The 23,553-nt window shown below is 43.2% G+C and overlaps 1 protein-coding gene across 2 annotated transcripts; it reads right to left on the minus strand.

The window, feature by feature from the left end:
- Positions 1 to 1,228: 1,228 nt before the first annotated feature.
- On the minus strand, positions 1,229 to 9,259 carry LOC118118354 (angiomotin-like 2a). Of its 2 annotated transcripts, none has more exons than XM_035171523.2 (11): positions 9,053 to 9,259; positions 7,792 to 8,596; positions 7,053 to 7,221; positions 5,513 to 5,657; positions 5,321 to 5,410; positions 4,382 to 4,677; positions 4,100 to 4,275; positions 3,909 to 3,959; positions 3,593 to 3,789; positions 3,200 to 3,325; positions 1,229 to 2,695 (listed from the first exon to the last, which is right to left on the minus strand). In XM_035171523.2, exons 2-11 carry the CDS (start codon positions 8,508 to 8,510, stop codon positions 2,610 to 2,612), a joined length of 2,055 nt encoding a protein of 684 aa, XP_035027414.1. In that variant the 5' UTR covers positions 8,511 to 8,596; positions 9,053 to 9,259; the 3' UTR covers positions 1,229 to 2,609. The 2 variants fall into 2 exon arrangements, with proteins under 2 accessions (XP_035027414.1, XP_035027413.1); XM_035171522.2 differs by having other exon boundaries at positions 3,909 to 4,007; positions 9,053 to 9,257.
- Between the last annotated feature and the right edge of the window lie 14,294 nt (positions 9,260 to 23,553).

The following is a 23,553-nucleotide window of genomic DNA, read 5'->3' on the forward strand; positions in this document are numbered from 1 at the left end:
AGTTTGTTTAGGGCATTTTAAGAAATATGTTTTTGATAAAGATGGAGGACTTGACTGCTCCCCAGAAGTGAAGCCAGAGTGTATCAATCGCCATCTGGTGGTTAACTGCAGTATAGGTCATGAATCCTGCCTCCTCCATGTTAATGGACGGGACGCGGGCCAAAGGAAAAAACGCAAAGTACAAGTGAATGTGAACAAAATGAATGTCTGTTGTTATCACAAGTAGCAATTATTCCATGGAACAAAAGATACAATGTTAAATAAAGTGCCAAAATGTAATGGCTTCTTTCTTGGCCCTTGTCGCATCATTCTTCCAAGTTTTCTGAAAACCCATTCATTAGTTTTTGAGTAAACCTGCTGACCAACTAACAGACAAACAGGGATGAAAAAGATAATAAAGCAAGCGAGTACGACAAGTGTTGTAGGTTTGAATTGTCAGAAATCAAAGCAAACTACATACTTAACCTAGCTGCTATTGGCAGGGAACAATCTCACTGCTTATTTAACTCACGTGTGAAAGCTTCCCTGCCGCTGCCATATTCGAGATTTCACACACACGTTGCATGTGGAGAGATGACTGGTGACCCATGTGACACCAGAACATTCATTCTCATTGTTCCACTGCGTTGCTCAGTCTCTTTGTCAATGCTGCTCGAGTGCGACATTTGCAACTGCATGTGCGAGTTCATGCACAAGTGTGTGTGAGTGAAACCTATCCTGAAACAGATGCCACATAGCCAAGCTCTCTCGCCTTCACATCCAGCAGCATGTCCTGAAATAGTCCATAAACACCTTTGGGCGTGAGTCAAACAGGAGGCAATAAAAGCATTTAGGAATGCAGCCCGTTGGCCAAGGTGGATGCGGCAGCACAGAGACATTTTTGGGAAAGGCATTAGCAGTTAATCTCGGAGAAACCTGTCTTTGTCACATATAGGGTTACGTGTCCCCATGAGAATGTGATCTATGTCAAGCATGCTCTTCATGGCCAGAGGAGAACAAGAGAGCAGGCCATCCGAGAAAGTTGAACCCGAAAGAATGCGGCTCTGGTATTCATTAATGAAGAGCACTCTTCTCCGTGGTGCAAGCGAGAGGACAGGAACGAGGAGATCAAGTGACGACGTGAGACAAATGTGGTTCAGGACATTGACCAGAAAAACTTTCTGTTTTTTGTTTGTAGCAGCAACAGAAAATCCCTTTTTACCAAGAGGAAACTCACGGAGCCAGTTAGTGTACATTAGAATATTTTATTGCTTTATGAAATGTTGCATGAATTCAACTGTAAAAACCTTCATACTGTTTGAAGTTCACAGAAATGCCTGTTTGAAGTCAACACTTGGTTGGTTGTGTACAGCTTAACATGACCATGATTGTCGGCACATAACTTACAACAGACGTACAAACATAAAACTCTTTGGCGTCTTTCTCAAAGCACTATTTTATCTAAAATAACAATACAAACATCTGTATAAAATATATAATAACAGTAATAATTATAATAATATTAATTAACCTGTTTGTTAGTTCGAAACTAACAGTAAACACAAAACCAACACGGGTGTCGTTTTTCGACTTTTAGCCCAAGGTGGCGACCGAACCAGCAGAATCGCCACGTCAGGAAACACACTCGCATACTGAAACCACACATGCAAACATACACCGAGAAGGTAATTAAAAAAAAATTTTAAAAAATGAAATCAACACCCTCCCAAAATTACAAACAACACCAGTTCTGTCAGTTTGGCAACAACATACCAAATAGTCTTTTTTAATATATTATGCATCTCACTGTTCACACACACACACACACACACACACACACACACACACACACACACACACACACACACACACACACACACACACACACACACACACACACACACACACACACACACACACACACACACACACACACACACACACACACACACACACACACACACACCGAAGCCTTGGTAGAACCAGCCACTCGGGCTCGATGGACATGGACAGCGAGCGTTTTAAATCAGCAGTGTTTATCAGTTTAAGTTATCGAGCGAGGGGGGAAGTCTGCCAGATAACGTCCATGTGAGGGGAATGAGGTTTTTCCAGATTAACATTTTTCTGAAAAGGAGGGGGAATGCGGGTCACACAGATAACCTTCTACTGAATATTTATCATGAGAACATGAGGCTTAATATCTGTGGAAACCAGATAAGATAAATAGATAGCTTCTTATTTCACCGGATGGGGAAAAGAGATAAAAGAGGGAATAAACGGGGGGAGCAGCAATTATATATATATATGTATATATATATTTATATAAATATTTTGGCATACACTCTGTGAGAACATTTTGCCCTATTACAATCCACAATACTGTCCAAGTACCTCAGAAGATTAATCTCTTCTCACACAGCCAGGACCGACCGCCTGCAGCTGTCCAGCTTAGTGAGAGTAAGTGAGTCGGAGCACAGCTCTGCCTCTAAAACCTGAAAACAGTCTTTTTTCGTGCTTTAGCCTCTTTCCACAACATTCTCGCATCCGAATATTATTATATCTCTTCACAGATTCTCAGAATTGCTATTTTCCCTCCTTTCTTCCTCATTTAAAATCCACTTCTCAGTTCTTTAAATGAAGATTTCCACCGCCTCGGACTCCAACTCTTCCAGGCCTCTGAAAGGGTTAAACAGCAGCTTCTTAGGAGCTTCCTTTTCTGGAGAAAACAAAAAAACAAAACAAAGAGTATAAATAAGTGGATAAATGCTTTAAGGCTAAAACAGTGGAAAAAAATGTCCTAGATACAGCTCAGCTATCAGTGAGTAAAGGTTAACAGAGATTTTCCACAGTCAAACAGAGCACTCTGGTAAATGTGCTCAGTCAACAGATCCACATTATTTCCTAACCATGCACATTCCTCAAGGCCCACATTATGAACCATGACCTGCACAGACGCTATCTGATTGGCTGGTTAAGCAGCGGCATGGTTAATCAATGTGGACGTCCATGAAGTTGAGGTCCAAAGCTCCTCTCATGTAGACACAAAAGTCTGCTTACATGCAGTGTGTGTGTGTGTGTGTGTGTGTGTGTGTGGGGGGTTTCATGCTGCGCTCCGCATGCGTGCAAATCATTTATCATTCCAACTTTTATAGTGAGAGCAGTGCTGGATTATTGGCCCTTGTAAATAAACACACTCGTGCATATTTGATAGATCACTCACCACTGTGGAGCTTAGTTGTGCTGGCAGCCTCACTGGTTCCCCCCGTGTGCCGCTCTAGCGTTCCAGGTTCGGACTGAGCAGAGAACTGGTGGTTTGGCAAAGTCTGATCGTCAGAAAGACTCTTACCTAAAGGAAAACATCAGTATCTGTCAACACCGGTCTCACAGAGGAGGTTACGTATTCACCCCAGCACTACACAAAAACAACAAAAACGGATTTCCACGAAACTTGGTGAAAGGAAGCAGTAACAGTCAGGGAAGAACTCTTTATACTTTGGTGCAGATCCAGAATTCTTTTGGGAATGAAATTAATGGATCTTGATGATGATAGTTTAATCTAATTACTTTGCTTTGCTTTTTTACTGCCCCCCCACATTGACGTCATTCTTCTCACCTCTACTCTTCGTGTTGCTCTTCATGGTGCTGATGGAGGGGGTGGAGGAGGCGGGTCGGAGAGGGGCCATCACTGCGCTCAGGTACTTTGCTCGGGGACACAGCTCATCCTTACGCCCCTGGTCCTGGTGCAGCCGCTGGTTGAGGATCTTGATCACAGCGTCCTTTTCCAAGATCTGAGCGTAAAGAGCACGGATCCTGATGCAAAACAGAAACATGGAAACACAAATCAGAAAGCAGGAAACCCAACGGTGACAACAACTCTTAGTGCTGTTATGATTTATAAAAGTAAAAGGAGTTTGAACATTAGTAGTCACCTGTTCTCCATCTCCTGATTCCTGTAGTCAACTGGCAGGTCTTCGTTGAAACTGTTGTTAGAGGAGTGGCAGGGTGAGTGGTTAATGATGGTGGTGTCTCTGTGAAGGTCGAGATTTGAGATTAGATTCAAACGAGCTGGAAAATGTATGTTTGCATGTACACTCCAGCAATTATCCAGCCCCATCTTTACCTCTGGGCAGCGGCAGTGGCAGCCACCTCCATGGCGAACTGCCTCATGGTGCTCTCCTCCAGGTACTTCTGCTCCCAGCGCACCATGTCGGCCTCAAGCGCCAGAATCTGCTCCTCACGCTCGCGCAGACGCTCTTGCAGGGAGCCCATTGTCACTCCTGGTGGCTGGGATTGCCGCTGAGGTGGAAAGTGAAACAGACGATAGTTAGGCGAAAAGAAGAAAGAAGAGAAACTGAAGCTCCTGTGTTACAGATCGAATCATACAGCGATTTGCTAAATGTACCTGTTGTGCCCTCAGACTCCTCAGCTCCTGCTCTAGCCGCGTCCTCAGCTTCATCTCCAGGCTCTCCCTCTTCTCGCAGGTGGACTGCAGCTGAGCCAGCGCACTCTGAAGCCTCTCCACCTTATCCACATAAGCCCTCTTCCTCCTCAGCGCCTCCTCGAGCTGGCGGCCCCGTCCTTGGGCGTCCTCCAGGGCCTCCTCGAGCCCCTTCGTCCTGACGCTCTGCTCCTCCGCCGTGGCTCGCAACCGCTGCACTTCTCGCTCGACGCGCTCACGCTCAAAGTTCTGTTCCTCATCTGAAACAAAAAAATATTTATATATATAAAAAGGATGCATGTTTGATTCATGTGGATTTGATTTTAATAGTGGTGCTTTACAAAATGTAATAAAACAGATGAAAATCACTCCACAATTCTCTTGAGTCTAACCCCAGTAATAAGTACCAGGGTTGCTACATGGTGGCCAGTGTTCTTCATTTAGCGAAGCACTCCTGGAATGCTGAGAGGAAGGAGGAAGGGGGGAGAAAGGCGCCCTATCCCTTTGACCCACATAGCACAGAGCATTCCTCATCAAGGCCATACAAACACCATCACTCTGCCCGAGTCCAGTTCCTCAAACAGACAAACATAAATCAAACTAACAACAGGTGGGGGGGTGGGCGCTCATTTCTACGACTTCCACCGCGGCTCTGTGATTTAGAGCCAGTTCCCTTCGCAAAGAGGTGCGTGGATCAAACTGCCCATTAATAAAGCCTCCTTACCAAATAAGCTGAGGTTATGCAAGTGAAATTCCTGCAGGAAGTTCTATAAGCTACAAGAAAAAAAAAGGGCCCCATGCTGCGTTAGAACCCAGTCCGGTCAAGCATGTTGATTACAAAGGAGGATGTGACTGAGAGGTGGTGGTGGGGGGGGATCTACCCAAACAAAGTGACATACTCACTTTGCTCGAGGAGTTTGGCCACGATGTGCTGGTTGTGATCGGCTGCTTGTACTTCTTTTGCAACATGCGTTCTGGCATTGTCCAGGTTTTCTGCAAAGCAACACAATTTTAAAATTAAAAATGAAAACCATTTGCACATTGGAGCTGGTTTTATGGCAGGCTATGTTGGTGGATTGTATTTGGTGGATGTACCTCTGAGGTCTCTGTTGAAATCCTGCAGCTTCCTGATCTCAGCCACCAGCCTCCTCCTCAGCGTCTGCTCCAGGTTCTCTCTCTTAGTGCTGCCCTGCATCAGCGTCTCGTAGGCCTCAGAAATGCGCTGGATCTCCTGCTCCAACTGAAAGGAGGGAGAAAAGAGACAGAGGCGGAGGGGAAGGATGAAGGAGGATTATGGGAGAGGGAAGAAAGGAGTGTGGAAACAGGGAAGGTAGAGAGGAGGATTTTTGGGGTTAACCTACTTCACATGTCAGGGAGGAGCTGGAATGTTGATTCATGTTGTTGAGCACATAAATATACTGTACGTACGGCTGCATTTGTGACTGTGTGTACACTGCACACTCAGTGTGTGTGTGTGTGTGTGTGTGTGTGTGTGTGTGTGTGTGTGTGTGTGTGTGTGTGTGTGTGTGTGGTATAATTCTGAGAAGGAATTCAAGCCCGCACCACTCCCTGTGAGACTGATTTATATCTACATTCCTGAGGGCTGATAGCTCTAGTTCCAGGTGTGTGAGCGCACAAGAGCGCGCACATACACAACACACCTCAAGGTTAAAACGCACACAAAGACTCACACACTCACACCCGCACAGAGGTCTGGGAAGGATGCCAGCGAAGGGAAGGTGTGCATGCCTGTGCCTGGGTTGTGGAAACGGCAAAGAGACACCCACCATTACAGCAGTCACACAGGCATGTTTACTCAGGGCTGCGGCCTGACGGAGAAAACTTTCCAACCCTGGCAATTATCATTCTTTAAGGCTGAGACAAGGCAAGGGCCATGTGACATAACTCCAGCAGAGAGTGGATTGGATTTTAAAAAACATTTGTGAAGGTGTCCGGTGTCTCTGAAGCAGTTTCCAACGCATTAAACAAGAAAATGTCTTATTCTCTGGCCCGTTTGGTCGGAGCATCACGCGGTAAAGGCAAATAAAGAGAGCAGGAAAAGAATAAAAGTGAAAAGGGGGAAACGAAAAAACAAAAGGGACCTTTCACTTTTTACACAGCAGCCCACCACCTGCCACGGACCCCCATCAGCTGTGCATGGCTCACAACCGCATCGACTGCTGTCGCACAAGCCCTAGAAAATCTATGGCCCGCCTGGAACTAAAGCGCACACGCTCTCTGTGGCCTCCACTGGGTCAGCTAACACAATGAGAGGAGTGTGTAAACACAGTAGCAAGGCTGCGACCTCTTGTTTGTGCCTCTATGGTTTGGAGGTAGCAGCTGCTGATCTCATCTGTCCCGTCCAGATGAGGGAGTGTGCCTGGAGTTGGATGTCAGGGCGACAACTGTCCACTGGGGTTGGGTTTCACAGACAGGTGGCTGTGATGGAGGATTTCATCTGGCCATTAAGCGAATAAATAACTTTGGCGTCCTTTCATCTGAATTCAGTTCTTGCCATCTTTTTAACTTTTACTCCTATATTTGAAGGCCGTACTTTGTTATTTGAAAGGAACCTGAGTATTTAGCATGTAGCGTGTCAGTTGTGTTCCAATAAGATTGTCTGTCAGGGTCTTACCTTCTGAATACGGCTGGTCTTCTCCCTGTGCGCCTCCAGCTCTTGCCTCAGCCTCTCATTCTCCATCAGCAGCAGCTCCACCTGGCTGGGCTCCTCCAGGCCAGCAGGTGGCAGGCTGCTGAAGGTGTTGTAGCAGGGGACTTCGGCTTGCTGACCAGACTGGACATACCTTACATGAGAGAAACATTATTAAGTTAAAACAAGCTCGTAGCTCAGTAATGAATCTGAACTTGTAGCCACTCTAGATGAAGGAAAGAATAGTTGGCGCAACGAGCTAGGATCGATATAAAACGGGGCTATCGGGATTTTTTGGAGTAAAGCTTCTGAAATATAACTCTATTCCTGTCTTATCACCAAGCAGCCGGGCTGACTCCGGTGGCTGTGAAGAATGCAAAAGTCTATAAGAGGAACATACTTGTATAAAAGAATCCAAGGCGATGCAAGCATGTCAAACTATCCTGTGACAGTATGCCAAGCATTGCAAACACCTACAGGGCTGGACTTGTTCTCCTCTAAGTATTTCAAGAAGGAAATGTGAATTGGTACACGGGCTCCGGAGTGATTCACACCGAGAAGTATGTGTTTACGCATGTGAAACACAATGACTGATTCCTGGGAGGTGATTACGCGACAGTCTCGTACAAAAAAAACTAGAGCACAGAATATGATGTCATGTAACAGTCATTTAAAAAACATGCGATCACACATCATGCCATGTCCCTGGAACTCCTCTATGTACCTGTGCTGATGAACCTGCACGGGCTCCTGGACCTGGTGAGGGATAAATCCTTGGCTCTGAATGGGGGCTGAGTACTCTGGAGGAGGGCAGTGTTTGCCCAGGCTCAGCCCGGGGCTTTGCAGGGCTTGTGGGGTGTAGTAAGGCAGCTCTGGGAAGCTGTGAGAGGTGCTCTTGATGGCCTCTGCCTTAGAAGCTAAATCACTCCTTTCCAGAGACATCTGCATGTGATGCTCACTGAGTGACCGCACATGGCTGCACTTCAGCTCCACCAGATCGGCCTCCTCGTGGAAGGCCCCATCGTGCAGGAGCTTCTCTTCATGGAGCTGCCTGATTGGGCCCGTGGGGGCCCAGTGCGAGGCCAGATACTGCGAGTGCACCTTGGCCTGCTCGTAGGTTGGCAGCTCCTCGCCGTGCAGCTGGATGAGCTGATAACCACTTTCTGAGTGGTGGTCTCCCTGGTGCTCCTGACCCTGAGGCTCCTGCCTCGCAGAGAGCTGAGGGAACGGAGGGTCCTCCTGGGTGAGACTCTCCAGGGAGGATCGTGGGCTCCTGCCCATGTCACCTCCGCTGCTGGGTCCACTGTTGCTCCCGCTGCCTCCACGCAGGGCCTGCTGCTGGATGGCTAACAAGGTGCGGGTGTCTGTGGGGTTTCCATAGCGAAGCTGCTCCTGGATGAGTCGGTGCAGGACCGTGCCAGATGGCTCTTCAGTGGACGACATTCTGCTTTGTGTGGGTTATTGTTCTCTGGAACGACCGGTTGGGCTCCTTCTCAGTATGAAAGTATAGAAATAAACCAGCTGTGAACCTGGAACACAACAGGAGGAGAGAAAAGGGTAGAATCAGTCTGATGATGAACAGATGAAGAGATATATAAACACATACTAGATTCAAAATAAACATGGACTTTGAACACAAACACGTTTTCTTTAAAGTAAACTTCTATGAGGACCTATATGAGAATGTGTTTAATAGTAAAAGTATCATATGAAAGTAGTGAAGCTTCGCCAAACAGCGACAGCACATCGATGTGGAGAGGTTTTTCCACAGCAGGCAGAAAGTGCATGCGCCATAAATTCCGATCTCACGGGGGAGCGAAACCCGCGTTTTAAATAACTTCATCTCCGGTGAATAACTTTTTTAATTCCGACATCACACCACGATGTAAACACACAACACGTGAACGTTGAACTGTCGCGACTTTGATCGGGGTTTTTTCGCTCGGTTTTCTTGTGCTAAAAAGCAGAAAAGTCGCTCCTCTTACCAGCTCACGCGCTCATCATAACAAATCCCTCTCCTCGGCGTCGAAGTAGAAAAGTCGCAGTAATCCCACTTCTTCTTTCTCTTCTTCCTCTTCCTCTTGTTTTTAACATGAGTTTGTTGGAGTCAGACGCGTTTCATCCTCCTCCCCCACGTCTCTCTCTCTCTGTGTATCGCTGTGAAATGATTGTGGAGAGAGCAGGCGGCGATAATAAGTAACCGAGGAGGGACTGAGGTCGGAATGTGAGGAATGTAAAACGCGAGGTCCCTCAGGGATCAGAGGAGTAAAACCACACGAGAGGAGGAGGAGGAGGAGGAGGAGGCTGCAGTGTGTCCGATCATTAACAATGAGGAGGTTCAATAGAAGAAAGAACGATGAGGGGCATTTGTTTGGGGAAGCAGTGGGTTCATTATAATGTGTTTGGGAATAAATGCAGAGGAAATGCGAGAAAAAATGGGGTTTTGTACGGTGGCCCTGAAGCAGGCAAATTGACAAAACAAAGGTAAAATAAGAAAACACAATGATGGAATAAACAGCAAATGGGTTATGGAATGAGGAATAAGGAAAAAGAAACACAAGGGAAAATAGAAAAAACAACAAATTTATAAAAACACAATGAAAAAAAAACACAATGTCAAATAAGAAAAAACAAAGATAAATCTTAACAAAACAATGACCAATAAGAAAACAAAACAGTAAATCACAAAACTAAACGACAATTGATCAAAACACCAATGTGTATCACCTTATTTCATAAAGAAATTTGTAGAATTTTGTTAAGTAAAAAAACAGTAATATGCTAAATGTCCCCGTCAAAGTTATATTATCAATTACTGGATGAATATAATTGATGAATCTGTATTTTACTGTGCATAATTTATTATAAAATGATCGTATGTTTTCTATGCAAAATCTAAAAGTAAGGTCCCCCTTTAAAATGTGGCATAAAACATAAATACTCTCTTAAAGGCCCAGTTGTGTAGTGTTTTTTATAAATACTGTGTATTTCAGTGGCATAGGGAAAATGAGAGAAAGCTCCTTTAGTTAATATCTAGTCTTATTTGTTGTTTTACATTAATTATTCTTTTAAAGTAAATGTCGACTTGCATGCTTGCCTCCAGATAAATGTTTTGGGCACGTTCAGCTGACGTGCTGTGTGCTCACTGAGATTCTCGTGATTGCACCATGTGAATTAGTGGACTGGGAGTGTGTTCTGAACAAAGTGTCTCAAGTAATTTACCCGTAATTAACAGCAATTAACGTTTAAACGTTCTATCCAAGAAATATCCGAGGAATGTATTCCAAAAGTTACAGCCTCCTTATATATAATGTTAAAATGGGGCTTAATTTAATTTCCTTATATTGCTGGGCACCAATGGATCATATTTTACAAACTAAATGGAGAAGCAGCATAAAAGTAGTGTAAAATGGAATAACTCAAGGATCCTAAAAATGAAGTTGTTACCTCTGGATTCATTTCATACCTTTCTAATTCCACAAGATGTGTTCTATGTGCGACCTTGCGAGTTACAGAAACAGGAAGTACAGTTATCTCTGCTCTCCGAAAATGTCCTTACATGTAATTTTGGTGGCAAATGCAACCCCTTGGCCTCCACTGTAGGTTGGTATGGGTGAGTAAAAACTATCTGTGCAAGTGTGTTAAGGCAGTGAATGCCTTTTTTGTGTGTGTGTCCCTGTGGTGTGTGTGTGGCAGCTGTCTCCTGGAATCTGAGGTCGGCGCTTGCCCCATTACTACAAACACAGCGGCTCTTTGTGCACATCATCGCACTACATGGTTCAGAACAGTGCCTGGAGAATGCCACACATGGGCACTCCCTCCCACTGAGTTGCTGGTTCAAGCCTCAAACATGCAGTACGTGCACAGGTTAAAGATAATTAACCTTCCTTCCAGTCAGTACATCATTTCATTAGTTCCTCAATTCGTTTTGGTTTATGCACCTTCTCCACATAATAAACCCGACCACAACACAGCATCCAATCCAGAATTTCCCGCCTCGAGGTAGAACGCAAATCTTTATGACACGCTCTATTTCTGTCTGAGCAAAAAGACAAGACAAAGCTATTTATTACCTGCTCCGACATAACTGCTGATATATTGAGGACTTTAGACGGCGACAACGAATTTTACTGTGGGCCCTTAATTGCCGAGATTTTAGTCCTATGCTGATCATATCTCTTGGCAATAGAGGGAGAGAAAGACAGAAAGAAAGAAAGAAAGAAAGAAAGAGGAAGGAGGACAGATTATTTCCTGCCTTTGCATTGTCTGAATTTTAAGTCCAAAACCAAAGAGTAGGTCAAACTTGATCAGAATAGAAAAATAGATGCGATCACAGCACGACAGGCCACCGTCATTGATTGTTATACAGTATGTGGCTGATGGCCTCAAGCTGATGCGCTCATTACACTCAAAAATCTATAGGCCCCATGAGATGGTATTGATGGTATGTGTTCACAATCATCTCACCGGCTCTTTTAGCCTCCTTAATTAAGCACACACACACACAGACCCGCATTCCCGTCATGTTTCGGATGCTGCGTATTCTTAAACTGGCTCTTTTTAAAACGCATGCAGACACGGCGTCTCCGTGGGCGGCACTCACACGGAGGCGACTGGTCAGCAGAGAGGAACATGTTTGTGTTTCTCCTTCACATTCACACTGTGGAGCAGCTCGGTCTCCACCTTTTTAAAAGTCTGCTCATGTCATTTAACACCACCTCACGACTTCCTCTACTCCCTCCCTGTGTGTGTGTGTGTGTGTGTGTGTGTGTGTGTGTGTGTGTGTGTGTGTGTGTGTGTGTGTGTGTGTGTGTGTGTGTGTGTGTGTGTGTGTGTGTGTCTCTCGGTGGACAACGCCTCTGGCCATTTTGTCCTCCATTGTATCACACTTCCTGTGAACTTCCAGAGGAATGCAGGGCCGACCCTTTGAAAATTATGGATGCTTTCAAAGAGTCATTACAGGAGATGAACATCTAAAATGGCGTGCCACAAAAATTCCTCAGAGTCCGTCTGAAGGTGCTGAAGGTTTCGGGAACTGCTCCTTGTTTGTGAGGAGCGGCAGCAGTGAGGAATATTTAAGGACACCCCGCCAAATAAAACACAATTGTGTCGTTGCTATATACAAAGTAAATACATATTGCCTCTGAGGTTTGGGTGGAAACATGAGCACAAACGAGGAAACAGTGAGAGTACACAAACTACCAGTTACACAATTAGAAACAGACTCTAAATTTACTCTGTGTGTTAAAGTCAGTATGAAAATGTCTTTGTCGAAGGGAGGGAGGCAGGAAGACAATGTGTGTGTGTGCGTGTGTGCGTGTGTGCGTGTGTGGTGTGTGTGTGTGTGTGTGTCTGTGTGTGTGTGTGTGTGTGTCTGTGTGTTTGTGACAGAGGGGGAGCCCTTAAACGGTACAAATTTCTGTAATGATTTAAAATGAATGAAAATGCTTCCAGTATGGAGTGAATTATGATACAATGGGCTTGCTGACAGAAAATTGTGTCAGTATCAGCTGTCAATCAAGAATCATCAAATTACTTCTTTTTTTATCAGAATAATTACATAAGAACGACCTAAACATCTATGAGAAACATTTATTTCACGTGTACATTGACTTTTTTGACTCCACTAACATGGAGGAGGCAGGATTTATGACCTATACTGCAACCAGCTACCAGGGGGGGGGCGATCGAGGTTTACTTTGGGGAGCCATCATGTCGTCCATCTTTATAGACAGTCTATGTTCCCAACCTGCAGCCTGAGACCACTACCAGGGCTCACAAGGTGAATCTAAGGGGCTTCTCTAAGCTCTTGTTCTTCTTCCTTTGTAATTTTACATTTTCAGACCTCAGAAATATCAAAAACAAATGCAGTTGATGACAAGAAGATGGGCTATTGTTGAATTTGAATGGGTCACAAGCCTAAAGAGATTTAGACTCACCTTAAAGTAACTATATATATATATATATATATATATTTGTAAATTTAAACAGCGTTCCACTTCTTCTCCTCTCAACTGAGCACTGTCTGCTGAGCAGATTTGTTACTCTTCTGTCCATCAAGGGAAACTCTTGTTTAACCCTAATCATCATATGGAGACGACTTGTCATCATATCTGCTGAAGGCTGTTTGATTTACAATAGTTGGGAAGTAATTATATGAGGAGAGATGTGACGTGTTGTTAGCATGAAGACAAAACAACAAGATGTTTGGCATTTTCTATCGTTCTTTTCTTTCTTTAAAATCTCTCAATGACTCTGGAGCTCCATGATGGTATCTGTCTTGAGATAGAGTTAAAGTGACTGGATGTGACAGGATGCGTGTTACAGTGTTGGTCCGTGTGGGAAAGAACGAGATAGAATAGCAGACGGGGTCATGTGATACGGCGGGATTGGCCAGGAATGTAACTGATAGTGTTGGAAGGAGCGAGATGGATTCCTGTCCTTGGCTCTCACATCCACGGATGGCTTCCTCGTTCACACAATACACAATAGAAGAGGACAAGGTGCGCTGCTCTCAAGTGATATCCTGTTCTCAGGGAAACACTGACGACAGGCTTCCCATGTATTCACATTTCACTACAGATTCACTCCTGATGCCAGGGTTGGTTTCCAGATGAAATTATGTCACGATCTAGCCGAATTGAGAGTGAAAGCAAATAAATAACTTGTGTTTAAAGTGATGTGTGAAAAAAGTCTGCATGTTGCAGCAAGTCGAGCAGCATTCAAGGGAATTTCCGAACATTAGCCGGAAACAGACTTCAGACGTGAGTCACAAGCAATGAATCTGTGTGAAGATCACACAACAGATGTGTGGGGCAGTCGGATCTGGGTTGTGACTGATGGGAGATGAAAGTTATTATTGTGTGACTATGATGTGGACTGAAACCAGACACTGTTATCTTAGTATTTACACTAAAGACAAATTGGCAAAACTTTGAAACAAATAAAGTTTTATCAAAGATGGTTTCTGTCATTATAGGTAGTTCTTATCACACTTATGATTGGTTTTAATTGGTTATTTGATGCTATTAAAACAGAGTGAAACTTCAAGATTGACAGCTGAGACTGACTCATGATTGGTCGACCACGTGAGTCAATGGGATCTTGCTACTGTGGCTCAATCCCTCGATCGCTACTGTGCCAACTCCAAATGCCCAAGATGGCAGCAGTCGCATCCAGGATATTTAAGCTCCATTTGTGGATAGTGGGAGGAAATGGAGACACACAGTCTATGATCTTTACACTAAGCTAGGCTGCAGTAGCCTCTTAGTTGCCGTACAAATGAGGTGATGTCAATCTTCTCATCTATCTCTCATCAAGATTTTTTTTTAAAAAACTATTACTTTTAGTTGACTCATTTTTTTATATCAAAATATACCACTGAGAACATCTCACCAAATAGTAGTAGATGTTGTTGAAGCAAAATGAAAATCGTGATTAAAGTCCAGCTGTCGCTTCAATTAACCCCAACTGTGATGTTCAGTTTTCAGTTCTCAAAAAGGGAACCATCAACAAGAGACCACATGCACCCAGCCCCGCCTGTCTGGAGAACCGGAAAATCCACATTTTTCTCCACAGTCATGATATCTGAGAGGTGTATTGTCCTTTGCTGTGCGGAAGTCCTGTTACCCTGCATTCAAAAGTGACAGGAAGCCTAAAGCATAAGAAAAAGCACTGATGTGCTCCCATTAACTGAAGCTTAAACAGTACAATGCTTTTATTGACCTCTGTTGGCAGCGTGTGAAAGGCCTTTACATTGACTAGTGCGACATACGGCCGCCTGTAACTTTGTCAATAGTAATCAGAAGTGACACGTACCACAGGGAGGTGGAAGCTAATTAGAGCAGATATAACATCCCGGATGTCAGATACTACAAAAATGTTCTGTGATACTGGTGACCCACTCCCTCAATCTATTACTCAGCGGTAGTTGTTGTAAATGTTAAAACAAAGAATAAAGATTAGTCGGCCAGAAATCTACCCAGCCGTGAACTAATTCCACCAAAGAGGTTGTGTTTTTGTCTGCATTTGTCCCTCTGTTGAAAATGCATCAGCTCTGCTACAGATACGCCTGACGTCCACACTACTCCATAGTAGAGCTGCTAAAACTGAGAAGTTTGGACACGGTGTTGGCGCCGTTTTAGTTTGAAAACTCTGGGGCTGCGATTTAGTCTGGACGAGCGGAGATGTTTGGAAACAAAAACGTAGACACTCACAACCGCTTGCTGATTTGTTTTTTTCAGTCACGACGTAGCCCTCGCTGATTTGTTAGGCTCCTATCACATGACCCTCCTTCTGGAAGAAAACAACCAGCATTGGCCTCGGCTACCAGTATATAATGCACGTGAATAATCAATTACAAGTGTTGCTGACCCTGTTGTCTTTGCTAACAGCTGACGGCTCTGAGACCATAGCAAATAAGGGAAGACACGCAATGTTTTAACCAAAACAAAGAGATTTTATTTAACAAAAATAATTTTCATTTAATCTAAGATAACAAAAATAGCAAGTTCAGCTAATAAGGCTGGCAGGAGCGAAATGCAAGACCAACAAAAACAAAGACCAAAGTAATAAGACAAAAATCTAAATTCAAATCTCTCATCTGAAAGCCAGGATGAGAGCAGCTTTTATGATCTATCTGAGAGGCAATGGCCAGCTGCCTTCAGAAGGCCTCCAGCTCCACCCAAACCTGCAACACAGGACAGGACACACACACACACACACAACAAACAACACAACACACACAAGCCCTGGCAGAGTCCCTGAGGCCATCACATTGTTTAATGCGGCACACTCATGCACAGTGTATGTGAGCGGTCACGTGATATGCGTTTTCAATGCGTGCTAGAGTGAACCGGGATTCAAACTGATACAGAGCCAAAACACAAATGTGGACAGAGTATGATCGATGCCTTGGTTAGCAGGATTACGCAAAAACTACCGGAGAGGTTTCCTGGAAATTAGTGGAAGGATGAGTCAGGATAGAACCTGTTACAAACGTTGTGCGGATCCGGATCAGGGGGAGGATCCACGATTTCTTCCCACTTTCTTTATCAATGCGAGATATATATATTTTTTTTTTCACCAATCTCCCAGGGAATGTTGAATAGATGTTGATTTAAACAAATCTGGCATGTTTATGAGCCTGGTATTTATGAGTGTGTGCAATCTGGTGCAGATCCAAATAAGAATTTGGATCTAGTGAATTTATATGTGGTTTCATAAAGGGACTAATGTGCCTTGGTGGAGATTTAATGGGAATTTTGTGCTGTTGGGTAATAAAACACTTACATGTTGCACCCTTAACACATGAGATTAACATGTTGATGTCGCCGTGGCAACTTTACTGTTTCTTTTTGTATCAAAACACTGTGAATACTTGGCCTGTGCTCTCAGACATATTACTCACACAGCGCTGAGGGCAAATAGCTGAGTGTCACTGTAATGATGTTCCCTTTTCCATTTTCTTCCCGTCCCCTCGTTTCTGCTGCCTCTTCTCTCTCAGCTCTCTTTGAGTCGACTATTAACTACATGTTCAGCTTCTCTGAAGTTAACTGACAGGTCAAGTGTCAGGACAGAATACAAGTCATAAAATTGTACAACATAAACTACATGCCACTGTCTGCTAGGGCCAGACGCTTGATCACTTTGTAGAGTGACTAATATTTCAGTTTTATAGTGGGCCTTAGCGAATGGGCTTCATGTATCAGTGTCTGAGAATAGAAAAAGTGGTTTTGAATCACACAACTTTTTTCCCTCATCACCACCATCTTCAGGGTTAAACTGAACCAAACTGAACATCGTTAGTCTGAGGTCCGGCCCTGAGGCCCTTTATAGACACCAATCCCAGTTGCCCTTAAGAGGTGTGAAAAAGTTTTGCAATGTTCTGCCCCGGAGACAACATGCCTATCCAAGATGAATGACACAGCAACAAGCCATGACACCCTGTCCTAAAACTGCCTTCCAACCCAGCAGCCCGCTGGCATCCTGGGAGGTCACCAGAATGCCAGTCATTCATTCGGGGCCCCAGCATGTGTGCCCCCAGCAAATAGCTGTGCTCGTCTGCTGCTGAGGCTGCACATAGCATGTGATCTGATGGCTGGCTTTGGCCGACGGCACCGTGGAAAGAGAGAGACAGAGGGAGAGGGCCCTGTGCCTGCGTACCAGCTCGACGACACTGAAAAAGGAACCAGGGGCTTTCCATGGTCCAGAAGCAATGAGGGGAATGTGGGCTGGGATGGTGAGTGCGGGGGTGTGGTGGGGGTGTGTGTGTATAGGGGGTCCAGTGAGGGTTGAGAAGAGAGGGTGAGCAGGTAGGTGACTGACATAGTAGACTGGAGAGGACCGGAATGTGATGAGAGGTGGAGGTTGGAGGATGATTTGAGCCTCTACTCTACAGTAAACTACACAATAAATGTGATTATGTCATGTTATGAAACTTAAACTAAAGATTATTGATGTATTGCCAACAGAAGGGCATATTCCCCCTGTAACCCTGTTAAAATTGTTAAAGTAAAAATAGTTTAAAACCAAAGTAGTTATTTCGTTACTTAAAGTACCATATGTAACTTTGGCCACTAGGGGTCTCGCAGGCTAGCAGTATGTTTTTCCTTCATCATATGTCATTTGGCACAGAAGTGATAGCAAAGAAAGGTAAATACATGGGTAAAGCGTATATATGACACAATTAAAAGGCGACGGAAATTAAACATCCTGTTATACCTTGAATAAAACTGGGGATGGTTTGAACATTGTTGGAAACATTTTGGAAAATGTAATTTCACACGTCAACAAAATATATAGGTCTAGTCCTTTTAATGACAAATTGTTACATATTATATTATATCTATTAACCAATCTTAGTAATTATGAAGGTGTTGTTTTCATACTGTGTTGAAGTAGTAGTGAAGAAGACACATTCTGAGTTTTACCAACTTCAGTTTTTGACCTCAATGGATGTTAAACAACAAGCTGAGCTGATTTTACTGCAGAGTTCAAGTATCAATAATTTAACTTTAAATAAACTGAACTTAAATGGTTGCTTAGAATCTTAGAAACATTGAATTGGCATTCAATTCAGTTTCATTTAAGTTGCTTCTGGTTTTTATTATTATGATTATTGATGGTGATGATGATGATGATGATTAATGATGCAATCAGTTGTTCTTTTAAAATACTGGGACTTAATTTCATTTATTAAAAAATGTTGCCACAATTTCTAGATCAGGACGCAGATATCATCCTTAAATGTTACTTTTAACAAGACACAGCATTGTTGTTTTCTTTTCGAATAGCTAACTCCCTCTGTGGCAGCTTGTTTTTCTGCTTGGCTTGTTGTGTGTCTATTGTGCAAGTCAAACAATTTATGAAAGTGTCAACTGGAAAAATCCATTATCTTTCGGATGACTTCCAATTTTGGTGTTACTACCAGTAAGTGGTGATGATTCAGCTGCAAGATATGTTAACGGTTGCAACTCAAGGCCCGCACCGACACACAAAGACTCTATTGTGTTGCCTTAAAGAAGGTCATTGTCTTATTATACACAGACGGTCTATTTTTAAGGAGGGGGGGGAGAAAGCCAGGGGGGAATATCTATTCTTGTCTGAAATGAATTCAAATGGCCAATTATACAAACTGAAAAAAAAAATCATTTGAATCACTTTAAAGTTCATGAAAAGTCACATTGTGCATTGACCCAGATAAATGAAGCTGTCAGTGGATCAGCTGTGTCGCTCATATTTGTAGAAAACAGAATCAGTTGCATGTTTTTGATGCTGACTAAATATCATTACATATCTCTCTATTATCTCATTGTTCCTAATGTCTGCCACCGATCTGTGTAATCATTTGACCAAACATTATCCTTTATCTTCACCTGAATGACATCAGAACACAACTGAACCAAACTCTGTTCTGATGTCGTGAAAGTGTCAAGATTCCATTCAGCCCTCTATCGTAAAACTAAACCGAGCAGCTGTGACAACTGATTATCTTTCATTCAGAATGACTCTGGATAAGATTGTTATGATCCACGTCAGAGTTATCTCATCTACTCTTTACTAGGGACATGGCTCACTTCAGTTACATTACGTTCACTACGCTTGCTTGAACATATTCAGTTTTGAAAATGCACCTCTGCAATGTAAAATCCAACATTGTTTAACAGTCAGCTAAATAATATAATTATATTTTCCTTTAATTTCTTTCACGTGGGCACTTGGGGGCACTGAAGTAAGCTGTGAATGTACATAACGCCTTATAAAGCTTTTATAACATGAGTGCAAACAGTTGCCAATTTATACATTTAACAGCTACGGATCATCAATATCTTTCATTTGAAGTCATATCTCTAGAGACCTGATTCATGTTTGTTCAATATTTACTCTCTTCTTAGCTCTGTTTTGGTCTCCACCATAGGCTGTATAAAGATGGATGAAATGACAGCTCCATAAAACTGAAGCCAAATCCTTATTATCGCCCCCGGGTGGCTGGCTTCCACCATACGTGTCATAAATCCTGCCTCCTCCATGTTAGTGGATGGGAGAGGACCAAACTTAAGTTTCAAAGTACACATCAAAAATGTTTTTATCAAATATGTTTCTGTCATTTTGGGTAGTTCCTTATCGCGTAATAAGTTTGGTTTTAATTTGATTTTTTAACAGCTGAGACAGACTCACAATTGATTGAGTGCATGTACCGGCAGGACCAAGATACCGCAACTCCACTCCACGACCATTATTGTGCAGACGCTGGCTTCAAATGCCTAAGATAGTGGCACCCAGAATAATTTAGCTTCATTTATGCACAGCGAGAGGAAGTGGAGATGCTTTGTAGCAGTAGCAATAATGTGAATATGCCACTGAAATTCTGTAAACCCTATGAAACTATGTGAGGAAATCTGATTTCTATATAAAAAAGCTGGACAAATAGCACAGCTCAAATGATCATAAAACATCTGAAATAATTGGCTGAACCGGTGTCACCTCTGAGCAGTTCCCTGTGTGCAGAGGAATGCTCAACATCTGCTCGCCTTCATTCCCCCTCATATAATTCTCGCCGGGGACAGGGCAGTGATCACAGGAGACGCTGTTAGCGCTGCTGTCCCAAAGCAAGAATGCAAACAGCGAGAAGCTCTTCCAAGAATTCCCAGTTGAGGACTTTTCTGGAATGTCCTAATGAGCCTTCTCCGCTGTGTTTACAGTTCGAGACGGATGGCAACCCTGCAATCTGCCCTGCCAGCGTATCATTATCCGGCCTCTTCTGGGGACACACAGAGGAACAGCGAGAGTTAGAGGAGTTTTCTTCTCCTCGACCAGACGTTTAGACTTTTGTCCTCTGACCAAATTACTCCGAACGGCGAGAGCAAGACGAAGACAAGAGGCAATCACAGGCCGTGACTTCTTGAGGTTTAATAAACTGCTGTAAAACACTTCAGATTAGGGAGATGTCCAGACAAATTGCTGGATGCTGGGCAGCCGCCACTGGCTTGTCAGATTAAATTGTGCTGCGGTTACTCTGTGTGTGTGCTGCGTCTCAGCTGTGTGAGTCAGTGTGAAGCAAAGTGACCATTGTTTTTGACTTGAGCCCGGTGTCAAGTTACAGAGGTGTCAGGAGAGAGAAAAGAATCAACGGTTCTTGGTAGAAAGCTTGCGACACAGCTGTGTGTGTGTGTGTGTGTGTGTGTGTGTGTGTGTGTGTGTGTGTGTGTGTGTGTGTGTGTGTGTGGTCCAGGTATTTGTCATGTTGTTGGGACCTAAAGCTGTTTACAGTCACATCACAGGGACTTGTCTTTCTTATGGCTACAAAAAGCAATTCTCCATAATTTAAATCATTATATTTGAAAACATGAAGACATGTTTTAGCGTTAGGTTTAGGTTTAGGTTTAAGTTTAGGTTAGGGAAGTAGTAACTATGGTTGAGGAAAGTGTTTCCAGTAAATCAATGTAAGTCAATGTAATGTCTTCTGAAGTCAAAGGGAGATGACTGTGTGTGTGTGTGTGTGTGTGTGTGTGTGTGTGTGTGTGTGTGTGTGTGTGTGTGTGTGTGTGTGTGTGTGTGTGTGTGTGTGTGTGTGTGTGTGTGTGTGTGTGTGTGTGTGTGTGTGTCTGATCTACTTCAGCGAGATCAGAAGCACAAATATGATCTTAGACTTTATTGACCTCAGACTTCTCTTATGTAACACAGGAATGTTGGAACTGAACCATCTCACTAAATCAAAGTGGCAGAGGTTACACTCTCTGAGCTGTTGTGGAAATTCTTATCAAATACCTTTAAATATTGTCTTCAAAAGCCATATTCAGTCAACTTTTGTTAATACTTTAGTTTTGCTCAGATTATCAGGCAGGTGTAGAGGCTCCTATGAGTTGTGATGAAAGAAATATCAAGAGCATTTAGCGAAAAAGCAACAAGTAAATTGCCACTTAAGTATTATCAGCAAAATACACTTTAGGTATTAAAACAAAATCAGTAAGTAGAGCGAATAAAAATGGGCAAAGCGTTGCTTGTCGGAAGTTGAGAGTTACTTATACTTATGCACATGCATCATGTATTTGATACAGTGGCCCCTCCATACATTGTGTCTCTTACAAACATGACACTTGTGTGTGTTTGGGTGTGTGCAATATTTCCCATCTGATGATTATCAAGTACCATAATATTTGAATACTTAAGGTAAAGTACAACTGTACAAGTACAGTACTTGTATGAATGTAAACAGTCATTGCTTTGCATCCCAGCCCATCTCTCCTCTGGGTCTGTGTACATGTATGTGCCACATGCAACTGCACCTGTAATCTACCTGTTTAAAAACCAGTTAGACAGCCTGGTGTGCAAGAACTACATGTGATTTTATCCATTAAAGCTTCAGCAGGGCATCATCCCTGTAATAAAAACAAATAAAAATCTTGCTTTATCGGTGGAAACAGTGTCCAATCTTTGTGTCAGTGCCATGTGCTGTCATTACTCAGCGGTTAAAAGAAGTAAAACCTTCTGCTCTGGAACGTCTCCCCAAACAATGCAGGGCCCCTCGCAATTTCCTGCCAGCAACAAAAGTCTGAAGAGAGAGTGAGTGGTCCTGACTGGAAGTCATGCTGGCTTCACCTCTTCTGGAAACCCTCAGCCCATCAGAAGCCCAGCTGGAAGACAAAGTGGAGAACTGCCCCATGGATATGAAGTGCCAGAAAGGAGAGGATGCCCAAAGCGTGGGAATTTCACCTATCATATTTTTTCCAAGAATTCCAGGCATGTGACCAATAGAATCGTAACAGAACAGGATGTGTGTGAATGTTTGAGGAATTTAACCTTGTGATTCCACAATCACTGACTGACACAGAAAACTACACATATACAGTGTGTTACTTTTATTATTGGTAACTCTCATGCACTGACCAAAAACTGTTATCTTAGAGATACTCACCCTTTCAAAATAAATTTAAATAACAGAAACTTTACAGGTCAAGAATATAGACTGTATATAAAAATGGATGACATGACTGCTCCCTAAAAGTGAAGCCAAAGCATCTTGATAGGCCCCTGGTGGCTGGCTGCAGTAAATTCTGCCTCCTACAGTGCATGTTGATGAATGGGATACGGAACCAACTGAAAAATCAAAGTACACATTAAATCATTTTTTTGCTAGTTCTTATCGCACTGATGTGTAAGTATGTTCATTTTTCATTTTCTAATTATTTGTTGCTATGAAAACGTGGTGAAACGTCATGATTGACAGCTGAGATTGATTCGTGATTGGTCGAGAAGGTGCGTTGGCAGAATATCGCTCCATCCCCCAAATGCACAGACTGTGGCTCCAGAAGCACAAGATGGCAGCGTTTGTATCCAGGGTATTTTAGCTTCATCCCTGGAGACGCGTCGTCCATCTTTATATACAGTCTAGAAATTTAGATCGCACATGCCGATGCCAACTTGATCATTTTTAAAGTCATTTCTATACTGTCTATATAATGTCATTTTAATCTGCAATGTAATGACATAGATGTATAAAGTAGCTTAAATGGAAATACTCAAGTGCATGTACCTAAAACTGCCCTCAAGTGTAGTACTCGAGTAAACATGTTGAACTCTTTTACCAGCACCAGATGATTTACACACAAACACATTTTCCTCAGCCTTGTCACACAACGTATTTGTGTGGGAAATAGTTGTGACACTTTTTTTGCTCTGATGCAATCTGGGTAATTCCCAATTATACTTCCTCTTATTATTTTTGCAATACTTCTTGAGACTCAAGCTTCAATACAATGCTTAACAATTGCATCATTCACGGATCTGTGCCACCTAGTGGTGAGAAGTGGTTTGTTTTTCTCTCTTTCTTTTTTTGTCAAAGCAGAGTGGGATCTTGGAGTAATTTATCATCTTTTCCATGTGGTCTCTTGTGTGGTATGCAACTAGAAACAGAAGAAAAGTCTGTTATTGAAAGAGTAATGCAGGAGTCGAGGATCCTGCACAGTTGAGGAAACAATGTGAGCAG

The sequence above is a fragment of the Hippoglossus stenolepis genome, chromosome 11, assembly GCF_022539355.2.
Source record: "Hippoglossus stenolepis isolate QCI-W04-F060 chromosome 11, HSTE1.2, whole genome shotgun sequence".
In the NCBI taxonomy this organism is placed as follows: domain Eukaryota; kingdom Metazoa; phylum Chordata; class Actinopteri; order Pleuronectiformes; family Pleuronectidae; genus Hippoglossus; species Hippoglossus stenolepis.

What these genes read in the sequence shown, in the direction of transcription:
- LOC118118354 (XM_035171522.2), bottom strand. Translation starts at nt 8,510, where the DNA reads ATGTCGTCCACTGAAGAGCCATCTGGCACGGTCCTGCACCGACTCATC. An exon ending in AGACCAGCCGTATTCAGAAG is followed by an intron (nt 5,658 to 7,052) that starts GTAAGACCCTGA and finishes CCCTCCTTTCAG; the next exon opens with TTGGAGCAGGAGATCCAGCG. An exon ending in GGAGTCTGAGGGCACAACAG is followed by an intron (nt 4,276 to 4,381) that starts GTACATTTAGCA and finishes TTTCCACCTCAG; the next exon opens with CGGCAATCCCAGCCACCAGG.